The sequence below is a fragment of the Cibotium barometz genome, chromosome 15 (assembly GCF_041138505.1).
Source record: "Cibotium barometz isolate CiBa-2024 chromosome 15, ASM4113850v1, whole genome shotgun sequence".
In the NCBI taxonomy this organism is placed as follows: domain Eukaryota; kingdom Viridiplantae; phylum Streptophyta; class Polypodiopsida; order Cyatheales; family Cibotiaceae; genus Cibotium; species Cibotium barometz.
Window position 1 is genome coordinate 35,193,984 of NC_141060.1, and position 22,959 is coordinate 35,216,942.

Below are 22,959 nucleotides of genomic sequence, written 5' to 3' on the forward strand. Positions count from 1 at the left end.
GAGACGGAGTGCCACTCAAGGTCCACTCAAAAGCCTCATCTGGCCTCCACGTCGGGGTGGGTGCTGAGCCAACCCAGAATCCACACAACTTGTGCCAAATGATATATGGTCCGAATGCACAGCTGAAGATCTCTATCAATTTGGCGAATCTCTAGATATTCCCCTCATCTCTTGATAGGTATGTTGTTGCGTTATCGGCAAACTCTGAGCTCCTCCTACGCACGGATGGGAAGATATAGCCCCTAGAGCCCTATCTCTTGAGCAAAGAGAAAACTGCTCATGGCCTAGGCTACAAACAAAAATAGCTAAGGTGCCAGTGGACAACCCTACCGGACCGAGCAAGAATGCAGAAATCTGCCGCCTCTAGCTCCCTGAATGAGAACCTAGCTGTGAAAAGCTAAATAGAGCCCAGAAACACGTCGGACCCACGCCTCGGGAAATCCCATCCCGCACACCGTCCCCTCCAGAAGCCCAAATCCACCCTATCATAGGCTTTCTCAAAATCCAAAAAGGAGAACTGTAAGATCATGTTGCTTCAACCTGGCCGAAGCGGTCGCCTCCCAAAAAGTGAAGATGTCCAGAATGCTTCGATCCCAAACAAAACTTGTCTATGTGCCACGAATCAAATCGGGGATGAAAGGCTGCAACCGCCGACTAATGGCTTTGGCTAGGATTTTGTAAGAGGTCCCTAGGAGAGGGCGATGGGCCTCCACTTCCAAATCTCCAATCGACCCTCCTCGAGAATCAAATGAATCAATCCCTTTGACAGCGTCTCCAACATGGAGCCCGTGCTCATAATCTCATTGAAGGTTGCCTTGAAGCCGCCTTCCATGAGATCCCAATGCCAAAGAAATAAAGAAACTGGAAGCCCATCTTGTCCTAGGAATTTGCCCCTAGGGAGTGCCGTTTGAGCCTCTGCAAGCTCCTCTGAGGTAAAGGGTGTCACAAGGAAAGTCCGGAGAGTGGGGGGGGGAGGGGAGGACCACCTCTCTCCTGTGCTGCCAAACCCACTGAGGATAGGGGGCATCCACGAGAAGAGAACAGAAGATATCTGTGGCAACGGCTCGCACTTGCACGGGATCCACAACTATGGATCCATCTTGGCCTCGCAACCTGCAGATACCTTCCCTCTGTCAATGTGGGCCAGAAATCTCCGGTGAGCTAGTCGCCCGCCTAGGTCCAAAAGGAGGCTCTAGCATGTTGTCTGTACTCCACCCTTCGCTTCTCGATGGAACAAAGCTCTGTACAGGCTGCAGCCAACTGGGCCTCAATCCACGGGCTATCCTGGGTACTCTCCTGAAACCGCTGCAAGGAGCACATGCTCCTCTCCTGCTCTCTGAAACTAGCCAGTCTGCTCTGCGCAAGGCCTCCTGTGATAAATTGATGATGTCTCTAAGGCATGCATTCAAAGCTCCTGCGTCTGAACCAGTGTGAAAATCTAGGCTCTCCCAAATCTCCTCTACCTTGCTGCAAATCTTGGAATCCTAAATGAGGTTGTCTCGGATCTGAGTGCTCAAATGTATGTTTTACCTCCATGGGTCCTCCTGGATAGAATGAGCGGGTGCATGATCGGAGAAAGTAGTGCCTACCAAAATACCAATCATGCCACGTAATCCACAAGCCCACTCATCCACATAAAACCGGTCTAGTCTGGAAAGGTCACGAGCTATATTCTTCCTGTTGGATCAAGAAAAGCACAGACTCCCAGGGCTGCGTCCGAACTCTCGTAAATGCTAAGGGTCCTCTCCCCTCAAAGCCAAAATCAACTCCTCCCAGGCCGAATACTCCATGCTTGAAATTGTAACCATGCCAGCTCCGAGTTTATCCTCTCTTGCCTCGAACATGTTAAAATCACCACCCATGCACCAAAAATCCGCCTGTGGGAGGGACTGACGAACCGTACTCTAGAAAGTGGCTCTGCCTGCCTGTGGTATTCGATGAGTATATGTTCAGAAATCCCACTCTTTCCTCTCCAATCCTAATGATCGCCCATTGGGCTCTCCCATTGACAATGGTGCCAAAATCGACCACTACAAGTAAGAGTTGCTCACTGATGAAAATGCATACCCCACCCTGGGTCCAGAGGGACCAAAAGGTGTGACTCCTGCTCTGAAGGATCTTCCTGCAACGCTGCGTACGCCACTCGGAAAGATGATGATCCTGGAGAAGGAGAATGCCAATAGGCCCACCAACTATGGCTCTAGGCCCCGCACCTCTGAAAGCCTTGCGGTCCTCCCAAACCCTGAATGTTCTATGAGACAATCCACATAACTAAGAACAGTGGGAGGCAAAACTGCCGGAACAGCCCTCCAATCGAAGAGTAGAGTAATCACTATTTGTCCTCAGTGAAGCCACGCCAGATGGGCACAAATCCTGCCCTCCATGCAAAGCTACTCTATTTGGGCCTTGGAATATGCTTACTCTAGAATCCATCTCTCACAATGAAGGTACCTACAGGAGGGAGGGAGAGGAACTGCCATCGAACCATGAAGAAATACAAAGAGAAGCACCTCCAAACTGGAGGACACCAGCTCCCCTCCGTGCCAATGGCCAGAAGTGAGTGAGCACGTTGGTGATACACAGATCATGCAGATGGTGTGAGACCTCAATCGCCTATCCGTGAATAGCGGAAGACACCAACTCCGTGCTACAATCCATCCCCGGAGGATGGTCCTAACACATTACTTAAACCCGTCCAAATTCACTTTTCCCCACAATAGACAATATGTGGCACTTAATGCGATAATAAAAATACAAACATCATGTAATTTCCATCATCAACAAAATACAGAGCATCCTTTGGAAGGGAGCATTACCCTGAAAGGCTCACTTTTTCTAAGGTTGATGCATTAAGCCTTGCTAGCTCTCGGATTTCCTCCTCTCCCTGTCACAGATCGATCTCTTGTAAGTGACCATGTGTAAATTGGAAATCTTTACAAATCCAGTTATAGTCTCAGCTTTTATAAGAATGCACATGCAAGAAAACACAGAGCCTAGCAAACACTAAAATACAAAAGCTTAATGACACAAACAAGAGCAAGATAAAAATCATAGAATTGCTTAGGGTAGAGATGCAGAAAGCTGAAATATAAAAGTGGTAAGGCAGTGTGGGAGCATTGGTGGTGAGAAACAGATGTAGAGTGGCAGAAAGTAAGAAAAAAAGAGGAGGAGGGAAGTGGGGGCGCCCTTTGAATACCTAATCCCCTTTGAATACCTAATCAGCTGATCCTCTGCAAGCTTCCTGGTTGAGCTGCAATGAATGCAACCAGTGAACTCCTTCCCAACCTAGAAACTAGCATTGCCATCTTTGCCCTACTAGAGAGAAGACATTTCTGTTTACTTCAATGCTTTATTAAGAAATTCATTATGTGACACATCTTTCAAATCGTTGTTCTCACATTCAGATATTAATAAACTACCCTTGACCCGCGCGTAATTCTTTGACCACCAATGCCCTTCTATGGAGCATGACCTAGTCCTCTAAGTGAAACATATTTCATATCATACGTTTCATACTGTCATACATCAAGGAGAATGATAGGTATGATAAACTATGATTCAGCTCTTGGTGGAGTTTCGTACGTGACCCTAAATTTGGGGCTATATATGCATGTGCGAGTTGGGACTTCAAAATATTGACAATTCGACACTTGAAAGTTGAAAGTTGAAACTTGAAACTTGAAACTTGAAAGTTTCAACTTTCAACTTTCAAGTACATACTATGTACTATAGTATGTATTATGTACATATAGTACTATAGTATGTATTCTGTACATATAGTACATACTATGTACTATATGTACTAATAAGTATGTGCAATACATTGGTACAATGTAGGGCTTTTTCTATCATGTGCAAGACATGTGAATGCTCATTCCCAGGGCTGATCCTTGAAGGGCAAACGAACCAGTTTTAGAACCAGATTCAAGAGCTTGAGCTGCTAGTGTGGGTAGGGAAGAGTTGTGGATGGACCAGGTGGCTGTCCGCCCGCTCATACGTGTAACATGCTTCTGTCGGCTGCAGCAAATCCAGGAACCTGGCCAACAGTAGGTCAGCCAGTCCATAAGGGATTCCAAGGCCTATATAAGGCACACGCTGCTCATTGTGTAGGCATTCACTCCTCTAGGGACTAGAATCAGTCGACTAGGCATAGACTAGGTGTTTTCCACCTTTTGAAGGGCAGCCTATGGCTCGCCAAGTTGTACATCGTTTTTGTACTATATGAATATATTGAAACTCAGCTGTCTCTCTCTCTTCTCTCCATCTCTTGATTGTGTTTTGCATCAACATGTTCCAGGAAGGTGTTTAGGGCTGAAAGAAGACTCCCACATCTTCCACAAGGGCCATTGGTATCAAAGCTTGAAGATGGTTCTGAGATATTGTTGCTTCGCATGTCCCATGCACCCACCCACCCACTTTTTGGGAGTAGAATCAGTCGACTAGGCATAGACTAGGTGTTTTCCACCTTTTGAAGGGCAGACTATGGCTAGCCGAGTTGTACATCCTTTTTGTACTATATGAACATACTGAAACTCAGCTAACTCTCTCTCTTCTCTCCATCTCTCGCTTGTGTTTTGCATCAACATGTTCCAGGAAGGTGTTTGGGGCTGAAAGAAGATTCCCAGAGCTTCCGCATGTGACATTGGTATCAGAGCTTCAAGATGGTTCTGAGATATTGTTGCTTCACATGTCCCACGTAACCTCTCACCCATCCACCCCCCCCCCCTGCATCGCGCGTGGATGAAACCATCACCTGTGTCTTGATCTTAAATGCCTAAAAAATACCAAAAAATGGTAGAAAAAATGCTGAAAAATGCCTTAAAAATACCAAAAAATGTCGGCCAGCTGTGGCAGGCCAACAACATGGCTGCAGCAATAAATGCTATAAAATGCCTAAAAAAATACCAAAAATGGTAGAAAAAATGCTGAAAATCTCTGCTAAGATATGCTAATGCAAGGCTTCATATGGAGCCAATTACAAGCATGAATATGCATGGGAAAGTCCATCTGGGGATGAAATAATTTCCAACACCTCCTCTTCAGCGCCAGATGGGTGGACCAACTCTGGCACGCTCCAAAAAATCCTCCAAAGAGTCTAAAGGAACAACCTCCTCATAAAAGGCACAAAGCTCGCGAAGATATGGTACATCTGAATACCAAGAAGGTCTCCGGAAGAAGCCACGAGAAGATCGAGAAGATATCGAAGACAAAACACCAGGATCAATCTGGAGAGAGACGCCCTCAGGAGATGGAACGATAGATGGCTCCGAAAACTGTGGTACCTCCTCTGCATCTGCAACAAGTATCAAGACCGAAGTAGAATCCTCCTCTGAAGAAGAAGAAACTGAAACAACCCACTGGAACAAATTGATCATCAGTGATAGCTGAATTTGCCATGTTCGAAGTAGGAACAGGCTCCAAGATAGTGGAAGATGCCTCCTCTGAAACATAAGAAGGAGAAGCAATTGCTAGGAGAGAAACCACCAAAGTAGGAAGCTCCAGAATATGTGAGGATATCTCAACAAAATCATCCTCCTGCTCTGTAGAAGAACCATTATCCTCCTCTGAAAGAGAGGAGAGAAAATCTGCAATAATAGCATCAGCATGAAACAGCACAAGGAAAGGGAGATACTCATCCAAAGGGATTACATGAACTAAGAGGCAAACACGAGCTCTATGATTGGTGATGTAGTTGAGGAGGCAGAGAGCGATTGTTAAACACATGAAGATGGCATGGAAGAAGCTCCACCAAAGGAGGAACACGAGGATGAGCTTCAGAAGGATGAGGCTATTTCTATAGCTTAAGGAGTCAGGACTCTGGACTCTAGAGTCTAGACTCTAGAGAGTAGCTTCCTTTTGGCATTTGATTTTACACTTTTCTATAATGACTTGGTCTTGAGGCTTGACTCATTGATGATTGAGTGATGATTTTAGCTTATTTTGTGATTATGGCAAGTTCTAAATGGTTTGATTTCTCATGCAACTTTAAAGTTTTAATCTGTGAAGTTTCAAATCATAAATGTAGTGTGTACACTATAGACTCTAGATTTTCCTTCTTTAGCACATTGTGTACTCTCAACTTAGTGACTTTCCCCACATCCCCCTCTTAGGATAACCTAGGATGACATGGCTGTTTCCCCCATCCTTAAGATTTTCGTTTCCGTTTTTGTCTCCGATTTCATTTCCCCGTTTCTCGTAATTATGGCCTGAACATGGAATGCCCAAGTGCCATGATGGCTTCTACACATCTAGCTCTCCCAATCCGCCATTAACATCGAAGGAATTGCTAGATGCCTTTTCAAACCACTCCCTTCTCTTCCAGGGTCAGTAGTGGTCGATAAGAAGACCACATTGGTGAGATCACCGTGTTACTAGAGTCATGTGGGCTTTCTTCAAGAGGAGTTGTGGAGCTTTGGCAAAAGGCAAAACGTCTTTTAACTACCTTTTAGCAAGTGGACATCAGTTTTGGGTGGAGCCTGAATTGTCCCAAATGCACTTCACCATCAAAGACCACTCAACAATACCATTGGGTATGCATGAAGGTCTAAAGAGTATGTTGTAGGATTGTGTTGCTTATGTTTCACATTTAAAGAGGACCGTACTTTATAACTTCGAAAGCAATTGCACAGTTGCAGATTCATAAACCCATATAATGTTTGTAAAACTGTAGGGCACATCACTTAGCAGAAGATTTAACTTGGGAGATTATTGGGAGCTTGAAGGCAAAGGAGCAAGTGTACTGAAACTATTCATAGTATTCACCAATATGAGGTTCATATTTGTTCCCAACCATGCTGTCCTATACAACACATACTGATTCCATGTGAGCAAAGTTGAGATAGACCGCTTTGATGTATATTTGTGATAACAATGTTCTCCTCAACTCACATTCACATGGAAGGGGGAAATTTGACAAAAAAAAAAAATTGGACGGTAAGAAGTATACGGAGCTAAAAGGCTTGATTAAATCACACTCTATTTGATAAAGGGTGTAGAAACATGGCTAAGTTCAATTGTCTTAGAAAACATCTCTTTTTTTACCACATAGAAGATAAGAGAAGGCCTCAAGAAAATGTCAAACTGAAAGGCCATATATCTACAGAGTATCAGGGCTAAGAAGCTAAATTGCTTGATTTGTGGCATTATAAAATGTTAACGTGTCTTTTACCCAAACCTTAGCAGGGTTGATGCTACATTCTCTACTTTATGAGAACCTACAGTCTCACAATATTTTGTTGGGGTCAGAAAAAATACGTAGTATACAAATCACAGACCGTAAGCTGTCTTATGCTTAGAAATGAAAACATCTTATGCAATGTAAAAAATGTAAGAAGAAAGAATAACTCAGAGACGACCATACCAAAGAGCCCCAAGGTAGTTTGTATGCACTTAGAGGGGAAGGAATTAATTCCAAAACCTGCAAACAATGGAGAATTTTGATAACCAAAAGCACCAAGCTCACATCTACCAACTTCCATGTTTGATTCATATAAGTCAATAAGCAATTAGGACATTAGCCAAAAAAAAAAAAGGAAAGAAGGGGAAGGGGAAGGGGGATCGGGGGTGTGGGTGTTGTTGTTGTTGTGGGGGGGGGGGGGGGGTGTTGTTTTTATACATAAACCAAAGAAGCCAAAAATGCAGATGGTAAAGCACATATATTTACAAGGCAACTTGGATACATTTCCAGTATGTTTATTAAAAAATCAAAATCGTGCCAGTTGCAATAAACCTGTTGGATTTCATGGTAAATAGTGTGAGCAAAACAAGAAATTGGAAACCATTGAGAAAGACATACATTGGGTCTCAGACCATGTGACTCTTGACGCCATGTGCAGGGTAGGTTAGAAAAGATATAGATGCTTATGTGCCCTAATCTATTAAAAAACATGGAAATTAAGTGTACAGTCATGTAAGTGTGCACTAGGGAGATGGGAAAAATCAATACTCGAGGCAATTGGCCTATTATAAGAAAGACAAGCTCGGAACAAACGAGCAAGCTGGGATAGTCAAAAGGAAGAAAATCAGGGCTAGCAAACCTACTCCCTAGAGTCTTGGGAATCCCAATTGGGCACCCTAGAGTGGCCAGCTAGTTCCCGAGCATTATGTTGGGTATTTCGGAGTCTAGTAGTGTCCATTGGTGTAAACACCCCCTTAGAGTGTGAAGGGCCCTTATTAAGGTCTAGGTCAAAAGATGAGCCTTGATGCCTATAAAAGCACTGTACATGGTGGAAGTATTATCATAATTCATTCATCATTGTGTTGTGCAATCTCTCTCCATTGCGCTCTCTCTCTCTCTCTCTCTCTCTCTCCGTTGTCATCATCACACAGCGGCGTCCCAAATAGGGACGCAGGGTCTGTGGGACCATACACTTGGGACACTATGGTCGGACATTGGGGACTTACGGAAGTTTTTACAGAGAGGGACATTATCTTCTTCACAGAGACCCACCAGAGCCCGGAGAGGGGGCTGCCTGCCACGCATCTCAGGCTATGAGTGGGCATCCGCCTACCAAGAGGAGACGCGCACATGTGGTTGGGTACGCAGGTCTGGCGGAGTGGCAGTACTATTCAGGACACACCTACAGCCCATGATGACCATAGCCCACAGGGACGCAAAGGCACGCTTTATGTGGGTGAGGTTGTAGGTCACACTAGAGAGATGTATACACATTGCAGTATGTTACTTCCCACCTAGGAAGTCCCCATATGCTATTCTGGAGGAGGGAGAGCAGTTTTATCCCCTTCATGTAGACATCATTGAATTTCACGCTTGGGCGAAGTTCTCCTTTTAGGGGACTTCAACGCCAGGACTCGGAGCAAGCAAGCATTTGTATATGGCCTGGAGGAGCCAACCATGCAGGAGATAGACTCGGAGGAGACTGGCATTCAGCGAACATCACAGGACAGAGGGGACATTACACCATCAGGGAGAGAGTTCCTCATGCTGAGGACCACACATGGCTTAGCCATCTTCAACGGGATGTCCCGTTGGCCTTCGTCCAGAGCTCCCACATGCTTCCCACATGGCGGAGGCTCGAGTACAGTGGATTACCTGATGGGATCTCCAGCTTTAGCCACATCCATACATACCTTCACCATTCCCAACAGCCCCCTTGGAGGCGACCATGCCCATCTCTCCTTTAGCCTCAGCTTTTCCCGACCATCCTCACCACCACCGCCCATCTCCCACTACACCCAGATTCACTTCCACCATGATGGGGACTCGACTTACTCCGACCATCTCTAAAGTTCCAACATCTAACATATGTAGACCCCAATCTCCCACTAGCTGACCTCACCTCTCAACTCACCACAATCTTACACACCTCTGCCATAGCCACATTTCCATCCACCAACCGATCTACTGCCAAACCCCCCACCGGCACCATGCCCCATAACAATTGGTATGACGAGGAATGCCGCACAACACGTGAGTGTCTCTTACGCAAGGTTGCAACTGGCCAAATCCGAGAGCGAGATGCTCAAAGGATTAACCAATACACAACCAGGCGTAAGAGACAAGCACATGTTAAGGGCCAATACAAGGACTTATACCAATCTCTCAAAGGTGTGAACTGTCCTAACGGCTGGAAGAAAATCCGGGAGAAACACCCACCCACACCCGTCACATCTCCATCCCTATGGCAAACATATGCACGATCCCTATACGAAGTACCAAATCAGCCCCCCATCCCACCACCATCACATCCACTTTCTTCACATAGGACATGGTAGCCCGAGCCATCCAGAGACCCAAAAACAGTAGATCACAAGACCACGAGAGCCTCTTGGCAGAGCACATCTCCCATGTGGGGGAGACTCTGGAACCCCTCCTGACCCATATGTTCAACTGGGCTCTTTTGGGAGGCTTCCCAGTGTTGTTTGCTACAGTCCCTCACATACGAGGTTTTCTCCCCTCTTGCTCGAGACATGTATTCCTTCGATGATATTGAGAACAGATTCTCACCTGTGTTTCCTCTCCATTTTCTCTCTTCCCACCCGCCGTCTCTCTCTTCGCTTCTCTTTGCCTGCATTTCGCCCCCCCCTTCTCTCTTCCCCCCGTCGTCTCTCTCTTCGCCTCTCTCTGCCTGCATTTGCCCCCCCCCCCTCTCTTCGCTTCTCTCTTCCCACCCGTCGTCTCTCTCTTCGCTTCTCTCTGCCTGCATTCCCCCCCCCTTTCTCTTCGCTTCTCTCTTCCCACCCGTCGTCTCTCTTCTCGCTTCTCTCTGCCTACATTTTGCCCCCTTTTCCCACCCACCCTTGCTCAGGCCTTTCTCTTCACTTCTCTCTTCCCACCCGTCGTCTCTCTCTTCGCTTCTCTCTGCCTGCACCCCCCCCCTTCTCTCTTCCCACCCGTCGTCTCTCTCTTCGCTTCTCCCCACCCACCCTTGCTCAGGCCCCTAAGGCAGCAACATAACTCTCCCCTGCACCTGTAGCTGAGCATCTTTGTAACGTGCGGAAGCTCTGGGTAGTCTTCTTTCAGCCCTAAACACTCTTGAAGACCTCCTGATGCAAAAACGCACCATGATGCAAAAACGCAGGTAGAGAGAGAGTAGAGAGAGAGAGTGAGAAGTGCTGGAATTTCAGTATATACTATGTACAAAAAAGGTACAAATCTGTACAGCCATGGGCTGCCTTCATAAAAAGGTTGTTAACTCCTAAATCTGTCCCCAAGGGACCTCTAAGTGACCCACACCCCTATTGGGAGTGAATCATCAATGCTATGAGCAAGGGGGGCTATTTATAGCCCCTTGGAATAAATGATGAACTGGCCGACTGCTGGTCGGCCAGTTACATGTCCATTAAATCCCCTTAAATCCAACCAACTGGATGTGCTTTTGGTCTTTGATGCGCCTGCTGCTGCCACGTCAGCCGACATACTTTCTGGTACAGCCAGCAGCTCCTTTACTCAGCCGACTGTACCCTGGTTCTTCTCCACATCCAAACTGGCCACTTGTGCTCAAATCCCTGGCTCTGTCTGGTTCTACTCTTTATCTGGCTGCCTCTTCTGGATCTAGCCCTGAGCATGTCCATGGCATCTGTGATGCACATGACATCCCCCTCTGCTAAACTTGATGACGGGAATCCAACCTGCTCTTGGATGACTGTCATCATCCCAATCCTGTTCCGAAGTCCCTCTGTCATCATCCATCCTTGGCAAACCTTTTTCTCTGAAAATCCGGTCTATTCTCCAATCCACTCTGTCTCTGATGAAGATCTATGCATCTGGTCTTCCTCTAGTCCACAATCCATTCCTGCCCTGGCTCTGAACACCGTCTTGGTCTTCGTTCCTGGAACTGAGTCTGGCACTCTCACATCACCCTTGGAGGATCAACCTCCCTTGGGACCGTTCCCTTAGAACCCATCTGGCTCACGGAACTGCCATCCCCATCTGGCACTGTGGAACACCACCAACAAACCTCCTGGGAGTTCTTCCCGATCTGTGTTCTTGCTTTGGGCTTTGAATCCGTGTACTTTCCTGTACCTTGGACCTGTACACCATCATATGGGACTGAATCAGTGTTTAGCTTGGCTGAGCCTGATGCTCTGATACCAATGTAACGCGCGTTACATTGGTATCAGAGCATCAGGCTCAGCCAAGCTAAACACTGATTCAGTCCCATATGATGGTGTACAGGTCCAAGGTACAGGAAAGTACACGGATTCAAAGCCCAAAGCAAGAACACAGATCGGGAAGAACTCCCAGGAGGTTTGTTGGTGGTGTTCCACAGTGCCAGATGGGGATGGCAGTTCCGTGAGCCAGATGGGTTCTAAGGGAACGGTCCCAAGGGAGGTTGATCCTCCAAGGGTGATGTGAGAGTGCCAGACTCAGTTCCAGGAACGAAGACCAAGACGGTGTTCAGAGCCAGGGCAGGAATGGATTGTGGACTAGAGGAAGACCAGATGCATAGATCTTCATCAGAGACAGAGTGGATTGGAGAATAGACCGGATTTTCAGAGAAAAAGGTTTGCCAAGGATGGATGATGACAGAGGGACTTCGGAACAGGATTGGGATGATGACAGTCATCCAAGAGCAGGTAGGATTCCCGTCATCAAGTTTAGCAGAGGGGGATGTCATGTGCATCAGTAATGCCATGGACATTCTGAGAGCTAGATCCAGAAGAGGCAAGCAGATAAAGACTAGGAACCAGATAGAGTCAGACTGTGGAGCACAAGATGCAGTAGTGGACAGGTTGGACTTGGAGAAGCAACAAGGAGCTGTCGGCTGAACCAGGAAGCAAGGCGCATGAAGGCCAGACAAGAATAACCAGTCGGCTGATATAAATGACATTTAATTCATTTATAACTGGCCGACCAGCAGTCGGCCAGTTTCCAGCAGTCCTAGAAGTCCAAGAGCAAGTATAAAAGGCCAAGGGTGCTCCTCATTTGAGTGATTCCACCCACTAGGGGTGTGAGTCAATAGGAGGTCCCATAGGGGACAGAATTTAGGGTTAGGAACCTTTTTATGAAGGCAGCCCATGGCTGCAAAGATCTGTACCTTTTTTGTACATAGTATATACTGAAATTCCAGCACTTCTCACTCTCTCTCTCTACTCTCTCTCTACCTGCGTTTTTGCATCATGGTGCGTTTTTGCATCAGAAGGTCTTCAAGAGTGTTTAGGGCTGAAAGAAGACTACCCAGAGCTTCCGCGCGTTACATTGCCGTCAATAAAGCCGGATAGTCTTCGAAAAATTCTTTGTCGAGCCATACCGCTTCATGAGTTCCTCGGTCCTGAAACTTCGTGAGGAACTGTCGTAGTCTTCGGCCTGAGCCATGCTTGAAACGGTGCAGAAGGATCTGTTCTGGAACCATTACCTCTGCTTCATCAATAATGTCTGGTTCCGCTTCGTCTTTGACCTCTGAAGGGGGTGGACCTGCATATGGCTTTAACCAACTGACATGAAATACATCGTGCATAGTCCAACTCGGAGGTAGCTTTAACTGTATAGACACCTCATTAATCTTTTTCCGGATGGGGAATGGTCCGAAGCTCCTGAAAGACAACTTTGGGCATCGCTTGCCCACTTGCTTTAATCTTTGCTTCATAATCCGAAGATATACCCAATCTCCTTCCGAAAACTTCATGTCCCTTCGGTCTTTATTGGCCTGTCGAGTGTAGGCATCTTGCGCTTTAGCCAATCTGTCTTTGACGGACTCTAGGATCTCCTGGTAAGACTCCGTCACTCTGTTCGCCTCCGGTACTGAAGACGACGTCCTGGTTAACAACGACTGGAAAGGTCTTCCAAACGCTGCCTCATAAGGAGTCCTGCCAATAGCTGAAGAAAAAGAGTCATTCAGAACAGCTTGAACTAAAGGCAAAAACGATTCCCACTTACCTTGCTGATCGTGGACATAACACTTCAGCACATCAAAGGCCAACTGGTTGTATATCTCTGTCTGGCCATCTGTCTGTGGGTGGAATGCACTGGAAAAATTCAACTTAGTACCAAAATTATCAAACAATGCCCTCCAAAAATGACTGGTAAACTTGGCATCTCGGTCTGACACTATGGTCCTAGGAATCCCACCAATCGGGTACCAATGCCGAATGAATAGCTGGGCAACATCCTCGGCGGTCACATTGGCCCTGCAAGGAATAAGCATCACAAATTTGCTGAACCTGTCAACAATAGTCAAACACTGTGTATTACGCTTACTCGGACTGGGAGGCAGATTTGTGACAAAGTCCATCGAAATGTCTTGGAAAGGACCCTCAGGAATTGGCAAAGGCTGTAACAACCCTATCTTCTTTCCACGAGGAGCTTTCACCTTTTGACAAATGTCACAGCGTTGTACATAAGTAAACACATCACGCCTCATCTTGGGCCAATAGTATTGCCGTTCTAACTTCTCCAGAGTCGAATTCATGCCCCTATGACCCCCTGTAATGGCGTCATGGGCATCATGGAGAAGAGCTGCCCGGAATGATTTCATGACACACAGTCGGCCTTTGTAGTAAAGCCAACCATCGCGTATCAGAAAATGGCATGGTCCTGTGGCATCCAATGCCTGTTCCCACTGAGTACCGAATTCCTCGGAATCCGCGTACGTGTGCTTCATGTCTTCTAGTCCTGTACCAACAAGGTCCAGTCTAGTGGTCTGAATCGCAGATACTTGTCCCTTCCTGCTCAAAGCATCGGCCACTGGATTGGCCTTTCCTGGAAGGTACTCAATCATACCACCGAACTGCTGGAATATCTGACTCCAGCGGTGCTGTCGATCACTCCACTGTGCACTGGGCATCGTCTGAATCCAGCGCAATGCCTGATGATCAGTGCGAACCTCGAAGTCACGGCCATACAAGAAATGTTTCCAATGTTTCAAGGCCTGAATGACTGCTAGGAGTTCACGATCGTAGACTGAGTAATTCTTTTCGGCGGGCAGTAACTTACGAGACATGTAAGCTACTGGATGACCATTCTGTTGCAACACACCTCCAATTGCGATGTTACTCGCATCGGTGATCACCTGAAATGGTTCGTCCCACGAGGCAAGGGCTAAACAAGGCGCTTCAGACAAAGCCACCTTGAGGTTCTGGAATGCCTCCAACGCTCGTGGAGTCATTCGAATCTTTTGCCTCCTTGTTTTCACTCCCTTTAGCAGATCGGTGAGGTCTGCCGAGAGATCAGAAAACCTGTCAATGTGGGTGGAATATGCCTGGCATATACCCACAAATGATCTAATGTCATAAGCAGTCTGAGGTACTTCCCAGTTAACAATCTCGGCCACTTTAGCCGGATCAAGTCGAATGCCTTCGGCACTGATTATATATCCCAAGTAATGTACCTGGAACAGATAAAATTCTGACTTCTTTTCATTGACATAGAGCTCGTTGCTTTCCAGCAACCTAAGGACTTTCTCCACATCAATGTCATGCTGCTCAACTGTAGCTGAAAATATGAGTATGTCGTCCAGAAATATGAACACACACACTCCAATCAACTCCCGGAAAATACGCATCATCATGCGGTTAAATGTAGCTGGGGCGTTCGTCAAACCAAATGGCATGACCACAAATTCATAGTGGGCCCGTTCTGTACGGAAAGCTGTCTTGGGGATGTCCCCCTCAACAATCCGAACCTGGTGGTACCCACTCTTTAAATCCAATTTAGAGAACACCTTAGCTCCATTCAGCCTCTCGAGAATATAGTCAATTCGAGGCATCGGGAATCTGCTCTTGATAGTCAGCTTGTTGAGTGCACGATAATCGACACACAACCGAGAAGACCCATCTTTCTTCTTGACAAATAAGATCGGTGCTGCAAACGGCGACACGCTGGGGCGGATGAAGCCAGCTTGCAACAATTCTTGGAGTTGGCGGTCCAACTCCGATTCCATTGCCTTAGAAAGGCGATACGGAAACTTGCTCGGGGGTTCCGAGCCTGGGAGGAGATCAATTTTGTGATCCTCCGGTCTGGACGGGGGAAGCTGGGGAGGGAGACTGTCCCGAAGAAAAATCTTCTGGAACTTTTCATGGAGAACCGAGTACTTCTCGGAAGCACTGGCCACCGTCTGGGCTGTCTGGACGTAAATCATCGCACACTGTGCGCCTTTCCTGACTGCTCACTTAGCCTGCAAGTGGCTTATGAGCGGAAAGTTTGGAATACCTGGCTCACACTTAATGGTCACAGGGGTGTTTGACACATTCCGATCAATCTGGAACGTGTGCTTGTCCCACTTGACATCAGGAAGAAACTTGTGAAACCACTGGATACCCAAAATTATGTCTGCTCCTACAAGAGGGGCAACCATAAAGTCACGCACAAACTCTATGCCCTGAATGACTAACTTAGCACCTAGAGCTTCATACTTGACGCTTGTAGTCATACCTGTGCTAAAACCCTCAACTTGTTTGTCCACCGGAGTGAGCTCGAAGCGGGCACGCCTAGCGGCCTCTTCCGTGATCACATCCTCCGTGCTGCCGCTGTCAAACAAGACAACGACTCTCTGGCCACCTATGTAGCCAAAGGACTTGAGCAATTCGTTGCGCTCATACTCCTGGTCATGGGCGCCCTTCTGCTTATCTTCGAGCTCCCGGCTAATAATTGCTCCAACTGAAGCACCGGGGGTTGAAGAACTAGGGGTAGCCACTGGGGTCTGTGTGGGAGCTGTGCTCACCACGGAAGCTGTGGAGGCGGCGGCGGGCTTTGGAGGCTTCTTCGGACAATCCCGAGAAGTATGTCCTTTTGTGTGACAAAAGTAACATCTACCCTCCTTCCTGTACTGAGCAAGCTCCTCAGCACTCAACTTGCCACCTGTCTTGCCTGCCTCCGCTTTCTGGTCTGGAGTAAGCTTAGACGCATTGTTCGAGTTCTTGGAGCCAGAGGCTCCCGGGCTCTGTCCTGGGGAAGCCCCCGTCTGGTTCTGGCTTTTGCCCCCCGAGGTGTTAGCCTTGGGAGAAGCCGGCTGGGAAGTCTTGGGCTTGCCACCATTGTGTTTCATTTCTGCACTCTGCGCAAGCGAGAGTGCGTCCTCAAAGGTGGCTGGTCTAAACATACGCACCTCCCATTGGATGTGCGTGTCCAAGCCATACAAAAACTGCCCTTTCTTGTCCGCATCAGATAAGCCTAATTGTAGACACAAGGTCGAAATTCTATTGGCAAACTGAAGGACTGGTTGCGCATTCTGACGCGCACCCCTGAACTCGTCTTCGAGTCGCTCAAGGTAGTGGGGCGGTAAAAACCGCTGCTTAAGGTCACGGACGAACTCGTCCCACCCATAAGCTGCCATACCTGATCTGGTGTGGGCATGAGCCCACTGAGTCCACCAAGGAATGGCCTCACCTTCCAAATACCAACTGGCTAAGATCACTTTGTCAATATCTGATTTCCTAACTGCGGCAAAGTAAGCTTCAAATTGATGTAACCATGAATACAGAGTAGTGGGATCGAGTTTACCATTATACTTACTGAAGTTCATTTTCTCGGGAAAATGATTCGAGGGCGCCGCCGGTGTCAATCTGGCGTCCAAAGCTCGGAGGTAACGCTCGTGTTCCACTCGTCGCATGGCTTCGTCTTCTCGTTGTCGAATCTCCAATGCCCGTATCTGCATCTCAAGCAAGGAGCTTGACTGCGGCTGTGACCCCTCGAGAGGGTCCCTGTGACGAGGATCTGGTATCTGGGGTACGGAAGGAGAGGGAGGAGGAGATGGAAAGCGCGACGCTGGAGAGCGAGAACGCTCCTCCAGAGCCAAAATCCGCGCCTTCTGCTCGTCCAACTTGGTTGTCTGGTCTGCGATTGCTCGCATCATCTGCTGGAACATGTCTTGTACACTCAAGCCGGGTGCCCTAGCTGGGCTGCCTGGTGCACTCTGGTCCCATGGTTCTAGTTCTCTCTCGTCGCCAAAGCTCGCCATAGCGGGAATATGCAGTTCCTTTCCGGAACGCAATCTGACCATCCACTATCTGTGTGGGAGACTTCCGGAGGCTTCCGGAGGCTAAAAACCAACCGTCCTTCGAGGGACAGGAGTCACTCCGAAAAGGGTAGTCCACCAGCGTCTAAAAACCAACCACACGAGCGAAAAATTTTCTGGTTTTCTTTGCTGAATCTTCGTCCTTGAAGTAGGCTCTGATACCACTGTAACGTGCGGAAGCTCTGGGTAGTCTTCTTTCAGCCCTAAACACTCTTGAAGACCTCCTGATGCAAAAACGCACCATGATGCAAAAACGCAGGTAGAGAGAGAGTAGGGAGAGAGAGTGAGAAGTGCTGGAATTTCAGTATATACTATGTACAAAAAAGGTACAAATCTGTACAGCCATGGGCTGCCTTCATAAAAAGGTTGTTAACTCCTAAATCTGTCCCCAAGGGACCTCTAAGTGACCCACACCCCTATTGGGAGTGAATCATCAATGCTATGAGCAAGGGGGGCTATTTATAGCCCCTTGGAATAAATGATGAACTGGCCGACTGCTGGTCGGCCAGTTACATGTCCATTAAATCCCCTTAAATCCAACCAACTGGATGTGCTTTTGGTCTTTGATGCGCCTGCTGCTGCCACGTCAGCCGACATACTTTCTGGTACAGCCAGCAGCTCCTTTACTCAGCCGACTGTACCCTGGTTCTTCTCCACATCCAAACTGGCCACTTGTGCTCAAATCCCTGGCTCTGTCTGGTTCTACTCTTTATCTGGCTGCCTCTTCTGGATCTAGCCCTGAGCATGTCCATGGCATCTGTGATGCACATGACAATCTTGTAGATCGCATTTTTTGAGTCTCCCCCAAAGGGGAGAGGGTACCCTTGAGGGGGGACTCGTTCCACCAACAGCCCTCTCCTTTATCAGCAGCAACACATGGAAAGTAAGAAGTCTTTTGCCTCAGTCACCGCTTCACGATTACCGCCCATTCCTCCACCCGTGAGCAAGCCGACACCATGGGAAGTCTACCTCATGCAAGAACTGAAGAAACTCCAGGGAGAATTAGCAGCACTGAAACACGAGACTATTAAGAAAGATGAACAAATCAACGAACTAAAAGTGCAAGTGCAAGCCATGAAGACGAAGCAAGAGGAAGCACGAGAAGGACCCATACCCACAACACTACAAACAGAAACGACAAACCATGTTTCAAAGGTAAATTCAGTTGAGTCGGTGGTCTTCCTCAAGGCTGGGATACGGCAGACATAGCTCAAGAGCTTCGAGAAGACTACATATTAGATACAGATGTACTTACAGCACAACTGAGCAAAGTAGTCTCCTTCGTGGACTTAGGAGACCCTGTCTCTATTATAGTAAAGGATACACAGGCAAAAGTCTCCTATATGGACAACAATGAGAAAATAGCAGTGATGAAGCAAACAAGGTCTCTCCAAGGGACAAGGTCTCTCCAAGGGACAAAGGTATGGATAGCTGATGAACTCACCTCGCTACAACTCAAGAACAAATCGGCAGGGCTAAATAAAGTTAAAGAAGCAAGAAAGAATGGCAAATGGGCAATATACAAAGGAGGACAAGCAATCATTAAAGAATTCCGTACCCCACCCCCCTCAAGAGCAAATCCATCCATGGATGAAATATAGCTATTTTTATTTTGAACCTCAATTTCGAACTAGATGCAATAGAACCCATTGTAATTTAAACTCTTAAGAGTCTTAAGAGTTCATTTTGAGTTTTTTTTTTCAGTTTTATGCCTCTTTGGCATCGATACCCAGAGTGGAATGTAAATGGATGTACCTGATTTGTCCCATAGGTCGGATTCGGCCTCCCGTGGACGTTAATATAACTCTCTCTCTCTCTCTCTTCTCTCTCTCTCTCTCTCTCTCTCTCTCTCTCTCTCTCTCTCTCCTCTCTCTCTCTCTCTCTCTCTCTCTCTCTCTCCTTTGTTTCCACTTTCCCTTCTTCCGCTGCACATTCTATCAATCTCACCCTCCTACTTATCATGAAATACCACGGTTGATACTGAGTTTAAAGCGGGTAAGAGCTGTGCGGCATTAGTGGCCGATGGTGGAGGTGTGGATGAAGCTGTAGCAATGACTACTGTCGAGACAGATGTCTTGGAGGCTTGTGCAGCCTGCCAGTTGTTAAAATATTTCTTACCATGCCCCACGGTGTGGCAAAAGAAACATCGATTCTCCGCCTTGTACCATGTTGGCTCATTTGGTTAGAGATATCCACCAGTGATGCCCTCCTTGGCCTTTTCCTCAAGCGTCTGCTTAGGCTTGTATTCCCTATTTTTCTTGCCTCCTTAGGTGTTATGAGAATCTTTCTTTGTATCCTTACTCTTCAGAGCTCCCTTCCCTTATTGAGTCTGCTTTATCTCTGAGCTAAGGGATCTATAAGCCGGGTGCGGATTCTCTTTGAGAACAACTCTACTCACAATTTTATTTCTTCACATTTGAACACTCTAGCTACCCACAGTGGCAAGTGATCACCGTTATGTGGTCAATCTTGCAAGGGATACAGACATGTAAGTGTGGGATAGAACGGTGCCTAGGTTGGAGGTCCATATTCAAGACTACCAAGACGCTTTGAACTTCCACATCATGAAACTTAACAAGGGTGGACGTGATCTTAGAAATGTCCTGGTTTTTTTATAAGAGCGAGACGATAATGTTACATTATCGGTCTCATAGGCTCTCCTTTGTTCATGACAATGAACTGTATAATCTCATGTTAAACTTATTCGGCGTTCGATTATCACAATGACGTTTTCCAAAACCACATACATTCATTGGATGACAACTCCAAATACACCAAGAATTTCGATAATACTCTCGTAGTCAAAAGGAGTGGTGAGCCCGTGAAGGTGATTCCTCATGCAAGAGCCAAAAATCCTCTAAAGAAGCAGCAAGGGCATATTGAAGCATCCGTGACAGTCAGTCATCGCAGCACAGTCCCTAGAAACTCTCCAAAGGCAAGGAAAGATATGCCATGCCTATCGAAACAAAAACCTATGCTTTCAATCAACATGGTCATCACTACACGATCTGGGTCATGTCATCTCAATTGATGGTGTAAGAAGTGATACAATAAGTTCATACGGTCCTGGAATAGCCCATTCCACACACGATTAGGCAAGTGAATTCATTTCTAGTTTCACAGGCTTTTTTAGGAAGTTCATCAAGGCTTATGCCAAGATTGTTGCCCCCCTGACCGAACTTTTAAAGGGGCTGAGAAGCAAGAAAGGCAAGTTAGTCTTCTTGTGGTTTGGAGTGACAAGTTGGATCAATGTTTTAGAGCACTAAAGGAGCTAGCCACCTAATGCCTATGTTGCAAATTGTATATCCTAGTAAACCCTTTGTGGTTGATAAAACGGATGCCAAGTATTATGCAATAGGTGTTTCCATGTTCCAGGCTGGGAGGCCCATAATCTTTGAAAGCAAGAAGCTTTCAGAGACTGATAGGAATTCTACCTAGGAAAAAAAACTTCTAGCGATTGTCCATGTGATGAAAATCTAGAGACTACTTGTTCGTGTCTTGATTTGTAGTCTAAACAAATCACCATTCGTTGAAGTATATTTGTGATCAGCTGGACCTGAGGTGTGCAGAAGGCCAAATGGGATGATATAGATGGGTTGACCTCATGCAAGAGTTCTACCTTGAGATCCGTTACTATAATGACATGCCCACATTAATAATAACATGGGTTGCCAATATCTCCTTGCACAGAATGTGCAAAGCTGACAAATCCGATGTCCCTTCACTATACTGCTGTAAAATTCAAATATTGTATTTGAAAAGAACCAAATGCTTACTAAAAATGCCAACTATCACCCAATCTCTGCTTCTACTTGCAATCACAATGTATCTAAAAGTATAAATGTTTGCATTCTGAATGAAAATCTCTACAAACCCTTTGCTTGATTTGCATGTTGAGGCATACCGGATGTGAGCAGCAAAGGCGGCGCCAGCGGCGACAGACAAGTGCGGGTGAGGAGAGCAAGAACCGGGTGGGCAGGTTGCGCAAGATTTGCAGGATGTTGTCATCAGAGAGGATGCCCAGGATGGAACTCTCCTCTCCTGTTTCTGCAAGCCCTTCCATTTCGCATCGCTGAGGCGGACGTGGTCCATGAGAGTTCTCGCCTTCTGCTTCTTGTTGAGGCCTGCAAACTCTCTTCGCCCTTCCCATGTCACTCGTCTGCCCTAAAGAGACGACTTACGTAAAAACCCTCTTTCTTTTCTTCGTTATGCGTACACATAACCACTCGATCATACATGTTCCAAGGGCTCTTTTTGAGAGGCAAGGTGCAAACCTTGGGCTACATGTAGCTCAAGAGCCATTTTCCTTCAAATTTGTATTTGAATTTTGCAACTCTCTTTGAGACAATTGGAGAGGAAGCCAAAAAGTTCTTCCCTTCTCCCATGCTTCTTTGCCTCCTTTTTTACATTTCGATTTACAACTAATTCTTAGTTTGTTTTCAAGCTCCATCAAGCGTTACAGGGTCTCCCAAAAACAAAAGAAAAGCGAAAGGGGGAAAGGGGAGGGGAGGAAGCTATGGCAAGTTTTGATTTTCCTCTTGGTCAAGCCTGCAACCAATTCGTTTCAATTGTGTGTGGATATAAAGCACTATTTTTACCATTAAAAAACTATTATTTTTATCTCGACTGCAAACTTTTCGACCGTATCAACTGTTGTCAACTCACTCCACGATGAGAGGATTATTCATTTGTTCCTTTAACCTCCAAGGCTAAGTGAAGGCACCTCCATGATAATCACCCTAGACATGCCCTTGCGAGTTGATTGGCTTAAGCTTCTCCTTGGCATTCTAAAAATCAAATTGGTCAAGCCAACAATGAAAGAAATTACAATGCAAAACCTCAGTGTAATCTTAATTATTCATAAATTACATCTTGGTACCTCGATGGCTAGAATTCCATGTCTGCAAACATGGCAATCTTAGTGGTCTTAGTGGCGTTCGCCTTTGTTGTTAGAACACCACTAAGAATTACATGTTTACATAAACATGGTGATCTTAGTGGCATTCCAAATTTTAGTTCGAGAGATGGAGAAGTTACCAAGAGCCTAACATGCATGCCTTATTCCAATCATGATTTTCTTATTTCATTGAGAGGGCTCTTTGAAAGTGATTGGTAATCCATTTATCTAGTGTATTCTTATATTGGTCTCTTTTCTCCCTCCCTTTTTGTTTATATTGCATGCATCTTGGGCTAAGAGGCTCAACAATCATAAAAGGATGAGCATGCCTTCGAGGCTAAAAGGCTGAGCAATTGTGTGACAAAGGATGAGCATGTTCTTAGATAAATCCCCTTAGCACTCTTACAAGCAACATTTTTTTAATGAGGATTCTTTGCAAAACAAATAGATCTTATTATCAACAACCATAAAAGACAAAGATTGATTATGGATTGAATCATAAAATAATTAAGCATGAAAGTTCAAGGATTCTTTGCAAAACAAATAAATATTTGATTATGGATTGAATCATAAACCAAATAAGAGTAAAAGTTCATTATTAAGGATTCTTTGCAAAATAAATATATTTTTTATTATGGACTGAATCAT

The 22,959-nt window shown here is 46.3% G+C and overlaps 1 protein-coding gene across 3 annotated transcripts in view; it reads right to left on the minus strand.

Annotated features, from left to right (window-relative positions):
• The window catches only part of LOC147631229 (uncharacterized), a 48,254-nt gene extending 26,524 nt beyond the window's left edge, over positions 1–21,730 (minus strand). Inside the window, exons 1-3 of one of the 3 annotated variants that reach the window (XR_015267552.1) lie at positions 21,319–21,697; positions 7,361–7,417; positions 2,817–2,884 (exon numbers count right to left, since the gene is read on the minus strand). Coding sequence is in view for 2 of the 3 variants with exons in the window: in XM_086809563.1 (XP_086665689.1) it covers positions 2,817–2,884; positions 7,361–7,417; positions 21,319–21,564 (371 nt within the window). In the remaining variant the exon portion in view is untranslated. Of the gene's footprint in view, positions 1–2,816; positions 2,885–7,360; positions 7,418–21,318 lie in introns of all 3 variants that reach the window. The other 2 variants (XM_086809563.1, XM_086809564.1) reach the window with 2 other exon arrangements.
• Between the last annotated feature and the right edge of the window lie 1,229 nt (positions 21,731–22,959).